Genomic DNA, 13,297 nt, shown 5'->3' on the forward strand with positions numbered 1-13,297 from the left:
CCGCTTGAGACGTGACTCTGACAGAGCCGGGGCCCATGTGCTTTTTGCTGTTACCGCTTGAGACGTGACTCAGCCTGCGGTGTAACTCAGTAGGCTTGTGAGCCAGAACAGCTGAGTGACCTCTGGTCGGTAAAAGCATGCACCATGCTTTCTAAAATCTCTAAAAGGTTTTCCAAAGTCCACCATTTTGAATGTTGATTCCCCCTTTTACAGACTCTAGAACTTGATATATAAGATGTAACTACACTTGTGTAACTCAGTGAGTGTGTAGGGGAAAAATTGCCCGTATTATCTTTATTCCAGGACTTTCAATTGAATTCAGCCTGTGGGTAGATTTTTAAAACATCCTCAATCGCGTAAAAATTTCCCACAGTGGGACGGTGAGGCCGATGACATCACCCTGTGAGTGGAGAGAGCTGAGGACGGGGCAGCTGTGTTAACAGAAGCGGTCCGGGTTCAGTGGGTCAGCCAATAGTACCGTGCACTGGACCAAGAAAGATCACTATGGGTCAGTACTGCAGTGGTGGTCAATGTAGCACCGCTCATTCGGTATTAAGCTGTATTTTTTCCTTAATTTTTAGATTTTATTCATCACATTAATGACACGGATACTGTACTGAGTACCAATGACAGCAACCCTGGTAAGTAGTTTGGAATTTAAAGTTTAGTCTTTTTTTTTTTTTTTTTTTATTCCCCACTTACTTCAAAAAGGATTTCAGGTAAAACTTCTGACTTTGTTTTGGGGAAGTGATGAGGGAAAAATCATTACCACTGTGTTAATGAGGACACTTTATATTGTTGGCAGTCGGTGTGGTTAAAAACAAAAATCCACAGGATGTTGTGTTAATGTAAGCTGAACAATATTTAGTTCCTATTACAAGTCCCAGTTGTAGCTCACATCTATAGTATCCATATTTGCCTGTGAATAATCAGTACTTATTTTCCAGAACCTATATCATTGCTTATTGTTTTGGTCTAGATTAGAAGCATAGTTCTCAGTTAACTTAATTTTAGACATTTGTTGTTTTAGTGCCTAATGTCTAAGATACACAAAATCTGTATCCTTTGGAGTTGTTAATTTCCTAATGACATTAGTTAATAAGTACAGAAAAATAAATTAAAGACATGGCAGGGGGAAAATCTTATTAATTTCTTAGGAAAGTTTCATTAATTAATTACTAAAAAATAAACCTTTGTGGCCGAGGGGTTTATCCAGGATGGCAGTCACAGGGGAAGTGAATGTAAACACTAATGTAACCTTGTGAACAGTGACACTGGTGTCAGAGACACTAAGTCGATACCATTTTGGTGGAGACACCCTCTGATCACTCAGAGAACAGCCCATTCTACACAGTCCTGAAGCCTGGGACGTGTCAGGGTCTGTTCCGGGCTCTGGGGTGAAACGCACGGACAAAAGCCTCCCCTCTTTTGAAGCATCCGTTCCAGGGTGTGCTCTTCAGTGTCCAACTCTGGCCCTTGCTGAACCTGTGTAACCTTTTTTTTTTGTTAACACCAGAAAGTAAAGTGAGTGAAGTACAAGTACTAGTTTTTATTTCTGCAGACACACACACACTCACTCTCTCTCTCTCTCTCTCACACACACACACATACACACACACACCTTTGAATAATTAGACTACAGTATTTTAATATAATTTTTAAACCTATCTCTTGCATTCTACCCCTCATGTCAACATTTTCAAGGGAGCAAGCAACATCCTTGTCTTTAGTAAGCCATTGTACTGTCGCTATTCCGATAGCAGCTGATGACACTGGTTTGTTAATATCTAACAGGATTTCTTCTGTAAGGAGTCAGTTCCTTGTGGAGTGCACAGGTATCACAGTTACGCACAGGACGTGGAGAGCACCAACAAGCTTACTTTGCATAGGGCTCACTTAGGCTGGTCCTACCATTTCCTGTTCTTCTTTGTATATTTTCAACAACGTGTTAAACAGTGGGAGCAGAGGACAGCCCATCTCAGTCAAGGTGACAGCTGTGTTAACTAGGTCCTTGCTGGGCACAAACATGGTTCCGAACACTTGACAGCAGGGGTCGGGAACCTATGGCTCGTGAGCCAGATGTGGCTCTTTTGATGACTGCACCTGGCTCGCAGACAAATCTTTAATAAAAAAATAATAATGTTAAAATATAAAACATTCTCATGTATTACAATCCATTCATTTCCTATAGCCCATGTTCATGGTTGCGGGGGCTGGAGCCAATCACAGCTGTCCTCCAGGACAACACCAAATTTTTATTGGATAATGCTTAACATACACAGGTCGTTGTATGGCTCTCACAGAATTACATTTTGAAATATGTGGCGTTCATGGCTCTCTCCGACCCCTGCCTTACAGCAAGTCTGCCAGGCTTCTGTCCTCACTTCTCTGCATGTAGGAACCAAGGCACAGAGGAGTCAGCGACATGCCCAAGCCTGCGGAACTATGAAGGGACAGGGTCAAGGTTTTTTCTCCCCATCAGCTCACTTCCCTAGCCTGTGTTCCTCGGCCCTGTCAGTACTAACACAAGAAAAATTCAAGTTCATTTACTTCTGTCTAGAGCCCAGAAGAAAGGGAAAAAAATACATGCTTAAATGCTGACTAAGAAAGGAGGAGACGGAAAATGAAGTTTGGCTTTGTGGCATGCCAAATAATGAAGACAGAATAAAATTAAAAACAGAACTTAGAGTGAGCATATCCCTTGCCCTTTGAATAGGGATGAGCAGGACTGTTGCTTGGTGAGAGTCTTTTCACCAGCACTGAAAGTCCTTTATAGAGAGCTGATTATTAGCAGTGCCATTTACTAGCTGATTATGTGAAGTGCTATTAGGAAGTCAGACACAGGAAAAATGATTTGTATTCCACCTACTAACAGAAGTTGCCCTTAGTAGTCAGTATTCAGAAAAATAAATTTTACTTCCCAGTTCTCTGGATAAACTTCTGGGCTCCTAGACTGCTTTTCTAAAGTGTGGTATATACTTCCAGGACAATTCCTCCAGATTGCTGAAATTCAAGATTTTTAAGCTATCATCAATAATTAGGTTTTGGCAATACGTTGACAGCTGTTCCAACGGTCTGCTTTTTATTCCGAAATAGTAGAGTTTATTAGAAGGAACCTGTTCTGGCCCTGGCCAGATGGCTCAGTGATAGAGCGTCGGCTTGGCGTGCAGGAGTCCCGGGTTCGATTCCCCGCCAGGGCACACAGGAGAAGCGCCCATCTGCTTCTCCACCCCTCCCCCTCTCCTTCCTCTCTGTCTCTCTCTTCCCCTCCCACAGCCAAGGCTCCATTGGAGCAAAGTTGGCCCAAGTGCTGAGGATGGCTCTATGGCCTCTGCCTCAGGCGCTAGAATGCCTCTGGTTGCAACAGAGCAATGCCTCAGATGGGCAGAGCATCGCCCCCTGGTGGGCATGCCGGGTGGATCCCGGTCAGGCGCATGCAGGAGTCTGTCGGACTGCCTCCCCGTTTCCAACTTCAGAAAAATACAAAAAAAAAAAAAAGAAGGATCCTGTTTTTTGACCTTTGTATGGGTTCTTAGTACAACAAGCAGTTCCTCTTGACTGGTATTTCCTATTTCATTGTATACGTAAGGTCAAGGCCATCCAACCCAATATTTTCTCTCTGGCAAGAGAGCCAAAGGGTTTTTGGTGGGATAATTTTATAGTTTCCAGTAGAAATTAAGGATACACCCCAAAATTATCTAACATTCTTTCCCCCTTTAGTTGTCTATGGGTAAGAGATTTCTAATAGATCTAAATATAAGCCTCAATTTTTTTTCCAGAAAGAGAGAGTGTTGGGGTAAAGGCGGAAGCTGGTAAACAGGTGACGTCTGAATGGTCGTGTCTGTCCCCTGTGCTGTCCTCTGACCTCACACTTCCTGTTGCAGTGATTTGTCCAAGCGCAGAGAGTGACCGTCCGGACAACAACTCTGCAGTGTTCTACGCCAATGACACGGGACTACAGCGTTTTGAACAATGGTGGGACAAGTCCAGGACAGTGCCCTTCTACCTCATAGCGCTCCTCCTGCCGCTGCTCAATTTCAAATCGCCCTCCTTTTTTGCGAAGTTTAATATCCTAGGTGAGCCAGGGTACTGCCGAGGGGACATGCCTCCCCCCTGGGGGGAGGGCTGCCTTCTGGGCCTGTCCTCGGTGTTCAATGTGGTCCCTCTCACGTGACCCAGCCTCTGGGTTTTCTGTGGATGGTGGCACAGAGAACAAGGTGGATGACCATTGCAAATCCAAGTCCCTCTGACGAGGAGTCACTGGGTGTCCCATTGTGTCATCACTGAGCAGTGTGCCTCAGGTCCTGGAAGACAGAGACAGGGTTTCAGGAGGAGAGAGCTAACGTGGATGTTACCAGAGTCCTCACCTCCAAAGGTTGGGAACATCGGAACTTACTGAGGGAGGCTGTGGGGTATTTTTTCTGCGGCTCCTGTTTAAGAGTAGGGCACAGAATGGTCACCACCTTCGCCAGGGATGTTACCTCCAGCACACACTCCTGCTGTCTGTCCTGCTTTTGCTCTTCCTTGGTGCCTTTTCTCTCTCAGAACACTTTTGACTCTGTAGAGGAGCAGACTTCTTTCTGTGAGCCCTGTTTTTCAGAAATTTCTGAAATTGCTGAAATGATGTTTTGGCCCTGTCTTCTCCTACAGCCGTAAGATGACAAAAGGAATCCCCAGTGAAAGCTTGGGTCTGGTTAACTGAGCACAGGGGTGTCACTCACAGAGAACTGAGGTTTCAAATAGAGCACGGGGCTTCCCCTTCTCTATAAGTTTGATCTCCTGGTAGCAGCCCCGAGTATAAAATAATTAGATTACCTATCACACTGCAGTGGTGGCTTCAGGTTTCCAGCAAACCAAAGGACAGGCAAGTTCCATCCACATCGTACTCAGCCTCACGACAGGCTGCACTGCCAAAGACTCGAGAAAGGGAAGAGTTCTGGTTATAAAAGCTTTGGGTTCTCATTTTCGCCTTTCTGAATCATCTCATCTGCAAGCCTACGGTCGGGCTTAGAGAGCTCGTTCGTGGTTTCCTGATTCTCTTGCCGACTTTCCTATGGGACTGATCTTTCAGAGTTAGTGTATGAACTTATGGAAGAATTGGTTCAGCAAATTGGGCAAAGCAATCACCAGGCTTCTAACCAGGTTGATTATTTTCCACCTCCTGAAGGACTGTCTGCTTTTGCCCCTTGCTCTTGGTGCTTTCCTTTTAAATTTACAGCTTCTTCAAAAATTATCTTACTCCTCTAGAGACCTTCCTGGACTAGACGCCATAGTGACCGAACTTAATTCCTCAGCAGGAACCGTCCTCTGAGTTTCAGACCACTAGCAGATTCCAAATGCCCCTGACACTGGGCCAGTGCTGGGGAATGGCTTCTGGAGTCCTTTCCCCGGCCGGCGGGCCACCCAGCCAGCACCTCCCCCAGACACACAAGACCCGATCGGCTGCCAAGTATTGGGCTTGTCACCTTCCTCAAACAGTTCATGACCCACATTCCCTGCTCTGTCCTCATCCACTGAGTGTCGTGACAGACTTTTCCGACCTGCCGACTGTCCCTGGTACTTCCCGTGCAAAGAAAGATAAGTGGGTTTAACACCGTCTGTCTTCTCCTCCGTCACCCAGCGGCTTTGCGGCGGGCTCTGGGTGTCCTCTGCTAAACTGGGCTCGCGCATAGACCGGCGATGTACAAGCTGCCTTCCTCTGGCTCTTCCCAGGCCGGCCGCAGAGATTTCTGCCGTTTCCTGACCGTCACAGAGCTAGGTTCTGTTCTTTACGTCCCACCTGGGCGTTAATGGGCATCCCCGACCAAGGTCACCATGTCCCAGTCTTTGCTGGGAGCGTCGAAACTTGGAGTCTGTGGACATAAAAAGGTGATGAATGGTTTCTGCTTGCTTCTCTCACAGGCACGGTGTCTGTCCTCTATTTGATTTTCCTCGTCACCCTGAAGGCCGTCCGCTTGGGATTCCACTTGGAATTTCATTGGTTTACGCCCACAGAATTTTTTGTACCAGGTGAGCTGTTTGAACCAGGTAAAGAATGAACGAATGACAATGATGTGATCTCTAGGTTGTAGCTGTCTTTGACTATGCCATTTCTAAAACAAGTAATTTTTTTTATGATGATCCTTTAAAAATGCTGTCATGGTGAACACAGGAGCTCAGTGGAAATTTCTGTAGTTTTCCTGCCGTTGGGGCGAACCGGGGCCCTTTGTCATTTCTGCCCGGGAGCTGAGGTTCCTTCACATTACAGTGCAGTCGGAAAATCAAGTACACATCGTCTAGCCTTTTCAGAGAAAATAGACCCCTAGGATTTCAGAGACTGAAAACATGGGTCAGTGATTGATACTATGTGGATAATACGGCTCATAGGTATCATTGTTCCCCTTCTGGTTGTTATTTTTTTCCCCATACTGCTGTTTTTCAGGCTAATGGTGATTATTAAGCATTCCCTCCCTCCTTTCCCATGGGTATAACTTGGCAATTTTTTTTTAAGTTTCACCCGAATTTAGAGGTTTTTGGACATGATTGTGAGGCAATGAATAGATAATGCTAAGTGAGTACATAGACAAGAAAAAGAAAGTGACTGTTACACTGGTGTCTTGAGAACGAGTGAGGAGACAGACAGACTTCTGTTGCTGGGGTAGAAAGACAGCTTTCTTTCTCATCTTCACCTGCTGGCCCAAGCGGTCTAGAGTTTCAGTTCCCCGTTCAGTCTCTAGTGTTGCTGTCCAGCGGCTGCAGGTGTCTGCCACACCTCTGCCTGTCCTGTGATCACCCTCCTGGGTTCTGCAGGTGCACTGACTTGTGACCATTGGAAGTAGTTGTTTACCTTAGTTACCATGGAGAACGGGGTTCACGTCAGCCGGCTGCGTTAGCTTTGATTTTTTTTATTTTATTTTTTTATTTTTACTGTAATTAGAAGCCTACAAAGACTAAAAAGTCAGTGTAGATTCAGGAGAAAGGAAGTCCTGGGACTTGAAAGGTGTCCTTCTCTCCCAGAGGGTATTTAAAACTGGACACTGATAGAAGTGGCCCCTCTAAGCCGGTTCTCCCATTGATTGATAAAAAAACAGTCTAGGTTATTAATTTCTAAAATTAGGTTCATTTTGATTTCAAATCTTCATTGAGAAAAGCGTCTGCTAATGGTAGGATGTGGGAGGTAACTATGATGGGAAGGAGGAATATTTATTTAGAAAGCAAGAAAGAAAGCCTCTTTGCCTGGTTATCACGCATTTATTTTACTTCCCATCTAAATGACGTGAAGAGGAGGATCATGAGGACCGTGGAGGCTCGTGCTCCTATATTTATGGTCCTGAAATAAACTACTTGATTGCGATGAGAATTTCTCAAAGAATGGAAATACATCATAAGTTCTTTCCCGTAAAAGCTAATTGAGAATCTAATCTGTCCCAATGAAGAATTCACATCAACTTTAGTTCTGACTGAATCTTTTATTTTGTGAGTGTGTGTACTCTTGTTTTTAAAAAACAATCTTTTCTATGCCATAGATCAGTGGTCCCCAACCTTTTTTGGGCCACGGACCGGTTTAATGTCAGGAAATATTTTCACGGACTGGCCTTTAGGGTGGGACGGATAAATGCACAAAATAAAATTATGCAACCGGCATAAAAACTGTGGTATTTTTAAATATAATTGTTGAACTTATGAGACAAGCATCAAGAGTGAGTCTTGGCCTGACCTGTGGTGGCGCAGTGGATAAAGCGTTCTGGAAATGCTGAGGTCGCCGGTTCAAAACCCTGGGCTTGCCTGGTCAAGGCACATATGGGAGTTGATGCTTCCAGCTCCTCCCCACCTTCTCTCTCTGTCTCTCTCTCCTCTCTCTCTCCCTCTCTGTCTCTCTCTCTTCCTTTCTCTCTCCTCTCTAAAATGAATAAATAAAATTAAATTAAAAATTTTTAAAAATGTGTATTTTAAAAATAAAATAAAATAAAATAAAAAGAGTGAGTCTTAGACGGATGTAACAGAGGGAATCTGGTCATTTTTTAAAAATAAAACATCATTCAGACTTAAATATAAATAAAATGGAAATAATGTAAGTTATTTATTCTTTCTCTGCGGACCGGTACCGGTCCGCAGCCCAGGGCTTGGGAACCACTGCCATAGTTCTTATCACCCTTCCTCTCAGGCAGTGGAAGACTATCGAGAAAGAGCCCATTCTGGCACTTCACCTGACCCCGTCCTGCCCAGAACTCAACTTGACAGTCACGCCTTCTTCCTCCTAAAACCACATGTCACCATCCTTTTTACTGAACCGTTCCTGTCGGTGTAAAACCTGTCTCCTGGTGTCCGCAAAACAAAACCTCAACTGACTCGTGTCCCTTCCTAGCAAGTGCCTCTCTCTAGAGAAGGCGTCTTTCAGAGAGTTGTCCACTCGCTCTCTCCTCTTCTCCTCCCACTAGGCCTCGAACTTGCTTCCCTTTAGGCCTCTGCCCCCGTCTGTCCCCCGACAGCCAGCGACTCCACCGCCTCATCCAGGGACCAGTTCTCACGCTCATCCTGCTCAGCCTGCCCGCAGCATGGGCCACATGTGGCCACTTCTGCCATCTTGAACACCAGCTTTTCTTCTGAAACCCCACTTCTCTTGATTCTTTGATATGACTGCACCTTCTCATATTTCTGACCTCTAAAGGATGACATCATCTGGGCTTTGGCACTCAAACCTCTCTTCTCTCTATCCTTGTTCCCTAACTCATATCATCTGGTCATCTGGCTTTGTGTATTGTCAGTCTCGCGTCCTTAGCCCAGATCTCTCCATTGACATCCATACTCGTATCCACCTGCCCCTCCCTCATCCCTACCTGGATGTCTGCTTGTGTTGTGAACTGAAATGTACAAACACCAAGTTCTTGTTCCCTTTCCTGTCTACCCCGTCACACTGACTCGACTGGCTCTTCCTCAGGCTTCTCTATCTCAGAATGTGGTGGCCACTATCTTCCACGTGATCAGACCCAAAACTTCAATTATACTTGCCTGTTCTTTTTTTCACCTGCACATCTGCAAAGCTAGTGAGCTCTACTTTCAAAATAAATCGGGAATCTGACTGCTGCTTGTCATTTCTACCAAAAAAACTGTGTCAAGCTGCTGGTCTCATGTCACTGTCTGCACTGCCCCCCCCCCCCACCCCATCCCCTGCTCTGCACCTAGCAGCCCGGGTGATGTTTCCCACACGCCACCTTCACAGCCTGTGACAGTTTTCCGTCTCACTCAGAGTAAGGACAAATCTACTGTGGTCTGCAGGCCCTGGGGCATCTGACTCCTGGCTTCCTCTTCGATTTCATCTACCACCATCCGACATACTCAGTCCACTCCAGCCACACTGCCCCCTCGCCCTCTGCAGAAATGCCCGGCATACCCTGCCCAGAGTCTTCGCACCTCCTGATCTCTGTGCGTAAGGTGCCGCTCTTCTCTCAGGCACACACTTAGTGGCCTCGAGAGACTCTCTTCACTTTTCTCGTGCCTTGTCCGTGCCGCATCCTTCCTTAGAGCTCTTCATCACTGACAGATCTTACATGCCAGTGTCCCCGGTCCTGATAGAGTTGGAATATTGAGGGGTAGCTAGTATTCTCATCGACTTAGTTCCTGACTTTCAGATAGACGGGAGCAGGAGTTAAGATAACAAGGGATTTATCCAAAAAGGGTTCCCAAATCTATTTGGCTCTCGAATTTGGACAGTGAAAGTTCAGGTAGTGAGGAGTAAATAGTAAGGCATTTATTTATTGCTTGTGTGTCTGTCTCCCCTGACTAGAATTTTAGCTTTCTGAGAAAAGGAGTGTTCTTCGTTTTGTTTTTTATACTTCTCTATTCCTATTGTATTCCCAAGGCCTGTAATGTATAGTATTTAGTAAACAATCATTGAATGGATAAGTGTTTTTCTCTCTACTCTCCACTATAACAACAATAAAGAAGTAAATAAGAAACAAAGAGATTGTAGAAGTGAGGATCGCAGACAGGAGATGGTAGGTGGTTGGTGACTGACAGCAAAGTGCAGAGTGTGAGGACCTGTAGGGAGGTCCCAGCACAAAGAGGACCCGTCTGAGCTCCCCAGTCCTTAAACCTCAGCATCAGAAGCATGTGGGTAACTCTGAAAGCACGGGTAAGGAGAGGGCTTGACATAGGAAAATTCCTTAAAGGTTTATATCAGGAAGAGCTAGATGTAACCCTCCCCCCTTCCCTCCTTATCCTAGCAAGAGGTAGAAGACACTGAATCAGGCCCTGCATTCGAGTTTGCCAAGCACATCAATGGCGGGAAGAAGGCTGTAGTCTCAAAACAGGGAGCAGGTGAAAGGGCAGATGCTGAAGGGGGAGGGAGCCCCTACTCCCTCCTGGCACCCCTCCAATTCTCTCTTTACTCCTTGGCTCCCAGGATGCTGACAGCGTCGGATGACAGAGAGTCTGGTGCTAGAGAAACGGGCAAGCCCAAGAGCAAAGACCTCGAGTCTCAGACATTTGGGTTCTTTGATAGAACTACAGAATGTACTCCACCGAAAAAAAGTAGAAAATCAAAGACATTCCCAGAATGGTGGTGAGACAGCTATGCAGTCGTCCTATGAGCAGCCAGCCCAGCGCACAGCAGCTAGACGTAAGGCACTTATTCCAACAAAAAAACAAATTGGGAAAGATTATTTATGTTTCACAGATAGAGTGGAGTTTTACCATTCTTTTGGAGATTTTGGGGAGGAATGATTGTTCTCCAGAAAATTAGGCGGCCATAAAGGAAGAAGTCAGTGATTACATCCCAAAAAACGGGCAAACATACATATTTTTATATAAGAAAGGAAATGTAATAATAATACATGCTATGAGTTAACTATGAATAATAGATAATAATGATAAAAATGGAAACATTGAATATCGGTTTTGCAAAGTCACAATTACTGTTCTATTGCAGACAGAAGTGGGGAAGCATGCGTGGCGGTCGTGGCAGAAAAGTAGTCAGCCTCGTGACCGACAGTTTGAGGAGTGTGCCCAGAAATAAAGAAAAAGAAATGTAGGCATTTAGGTTGAAAATAAACTAGAGTATAAATTTAAAGTACACTAAATGATTAGAGTTAGAATTAGTACAGGATTCAGGATGGGAGTAAGGAAACAAGAGAGTCTTGGTTTTTATTACTTAAGTCTTGGTTTTTATTTCGAACCTTGTAATACCTTTAACTTGTAACAATTCATACACATTTAAGACTGCAATCAAGATTATATTTTTTAAATGAAAAATTTTAATGCTTGCAAACTGAATTGAAAGAGATTTCAGACACTGATTGTTCAAGAATTATGGGCGAATTTTCCCTTTGATAGCATCATTGTGTTCATTCTATAACAAGGGGAAAATTTTTTCTCATGTCGACGTAAGAAACATCCAAACCTGTAAAAATTTTTTAGTTTATTTGAGCTGAACAGACGACAACTGTGGGAGAAAAATGTCCACGGACTGAGAACTCACTCTGGGGGACGGCAGTTCACGCTTGACTTTACACGTTACAGTCAGAGGAGGGGACGTGAGGGGCACATGGAGTCCGTGGGCGGTAGATTAGGGGGCAGGAGAGAGCAGGGCGTGGAGATCTCTGGGCTGGATAAGGAAGGAAAGGGGAGACACATCCTTCTCTCACATCGGGGTACGGGGCAGTTCACAGTGAGCACCGCAGTGCGCGGCGATGGTGTGCGGAGAGCAGGGTCACAACCAGGGGCTCTGCCCTGGTGAGGGGTTGTGCCCTGAGGGGTCCGGAAAGGAAGAGGATGCTGACATTCCGAAGGCGTGTTGGCTGAGATGCAAACCAACTGTAGGCAGACTCAGTGAGGGTCAAGACTGACCTTTGTCAGGGAAGATACCAGCCTGGGACACGACCACCTGTCCCGACTCGCTTTTAGCTGGAAGTTTTCATTTCAGACCAGCCGGTGTGGTCACTTTGGGTCTCCGAGTCTGCAAGGCCACCGTGCTGGCCTCCCTTGAGCATGTCAGGTTAAACATGTAACCCCTTTTTCATCCGCATTCACCATATATGCCTTACATAATTTTATTACTCACTTTCTAACGAGGAGCGGATTACATTTCACCACCCACCTGTTGGTACTTAGCTATGCCTACCAGTATCATGCAATTTCTCTCTTCTTATTTTTATGGGTGTGTTTCACCTTTATTTTATTTTTTCCTTTTAAATTTATTTTGTCTATATATAAAAGTGCGCACCTCATAAGTACACAGCGTGATTAATTTTCACCAAGTGAACACATGGGATACCTAGCACCCAGATCAGAAACAGAAATTACTAGAACCCCCCCCCAGAGGACCCTCTATGCTTCCTACCACTGGCTCTCGCCCTGCAGAGATAGCCACTGTTCTAACTTCTAACCCCAAAGGGTAGTTTGCCTGGTTTTTAAACTCAATGTAAGTGGAATGTGCAGTGTGTAATCATCTGTGTCTGGCTTCTTGCAACCAACAGGATATTGTGATATTGACCCATATATTTGTAGTTCATTGATTCTCGTTGGCATTTCACTGTAGAACTACACCCCAGTTTGCTTCCCTTTTGCTGCTGAGGGTCATCTGTATGGTTTCCAGCAGTTTTCATTCCCATGAACGTGGGGCTGCTTTCTATGGAGCGTAAGCCTAGGAACAGCTGTGCTTAGGTCAGAGGGGATGCTCATGTTCCCCTTATTGATAGGTATGAACTTACTGTTGCAGTTTTGTTAGTTGACTCCTGGTTGTCTTGTAATTCCTTTCTTCCTTTGCAATTCTGATGACTTTGAGTTCTTACTAAAGAGATTTCCAATCGTTTCTCCAAAAAGGATATCTGCAAATAATGTCCTATGTAAATAATTTTATCGTCTTTCCAAAATTGGTCCCTATATTATTATTCTATTTGCTCTTCTTATTTCAAAGTAACTTTGTGTTTATTGCAGAAACTTTAAAGAATATAGGTAAGTCGTTAATTTAAAATGAATCCCTTTAGCCGGAGATCACCCCTAGTTACGCTTTTGACTGACCCCCCCAGTCTTTCCTCTTTGCACACGCACACACCCACTTTTTTAAGTAAAAGTAAAATCACACTGTACATGTTGTTTGAATCATGAACATTTGCTGTAACATAAATCTTTCTCTAGTATATTAATTCTCACATACTGCATGTCACTGAACAACTCATCATAATGTAGCTATTCCCCTCCATGAAGACGTTTATTTCCAGTGTTTTTGAGCAACGCTTTTTATATTAGCTGTTAAAACATGTGAAATGACCAGTTCTCCCTTCCAAGAGTCCTTTTCTGAAGGCATTTTTCTGGCAAAGTA

At 44.7% G+C, this 13,297-nt stretch overlaps 1 protein-coding gene across 2 annotated transcripts in view; it reads left to right on the plus strand.

The window, feature by feature from the left end:
* The window catches only part of SLC38A9 (solute carrier family 38 member 9), a 60,594-nt gene that overhangs the window by 28,730 nt on the left and 18,567 nt on the right, over nt 1-13,297 (plus strand). For both annotated transcript variants that reach the window (XM_066377661.1, XM_066377651.1), the window contains 3 exons: nt 582-641; nt 3,885-4,076; nt 5,902-6,009. In XM_066377661.1, the coding sequence (XP_066233758.1) occupies nt 582-641; nt 3,885-4,076; nt 5,902-6,009 (360 nt within the window). The remainder of the gene's footprint in view (nt 1-581; nt 642-3,884; nt 4,077-5,901; nt 6,010-13,297) is intronic.

This window comes from Saccopteryx leptura, chromosome 1, assembly GCF_036850995.1.
Source record: "Saccopteryx leptura isolate mSacLep1 chromosome 1, mSacLep1_pri_phased_curated, whole genome shotgun sequence".
Taxonomy (NCBI): domain Eukaryota; kingdom Metazoa; phylum Chordata; class Mammalia; order Chiroptera; family Emballonuridae; genus Saccopteryx; species Saccopteryx leptura.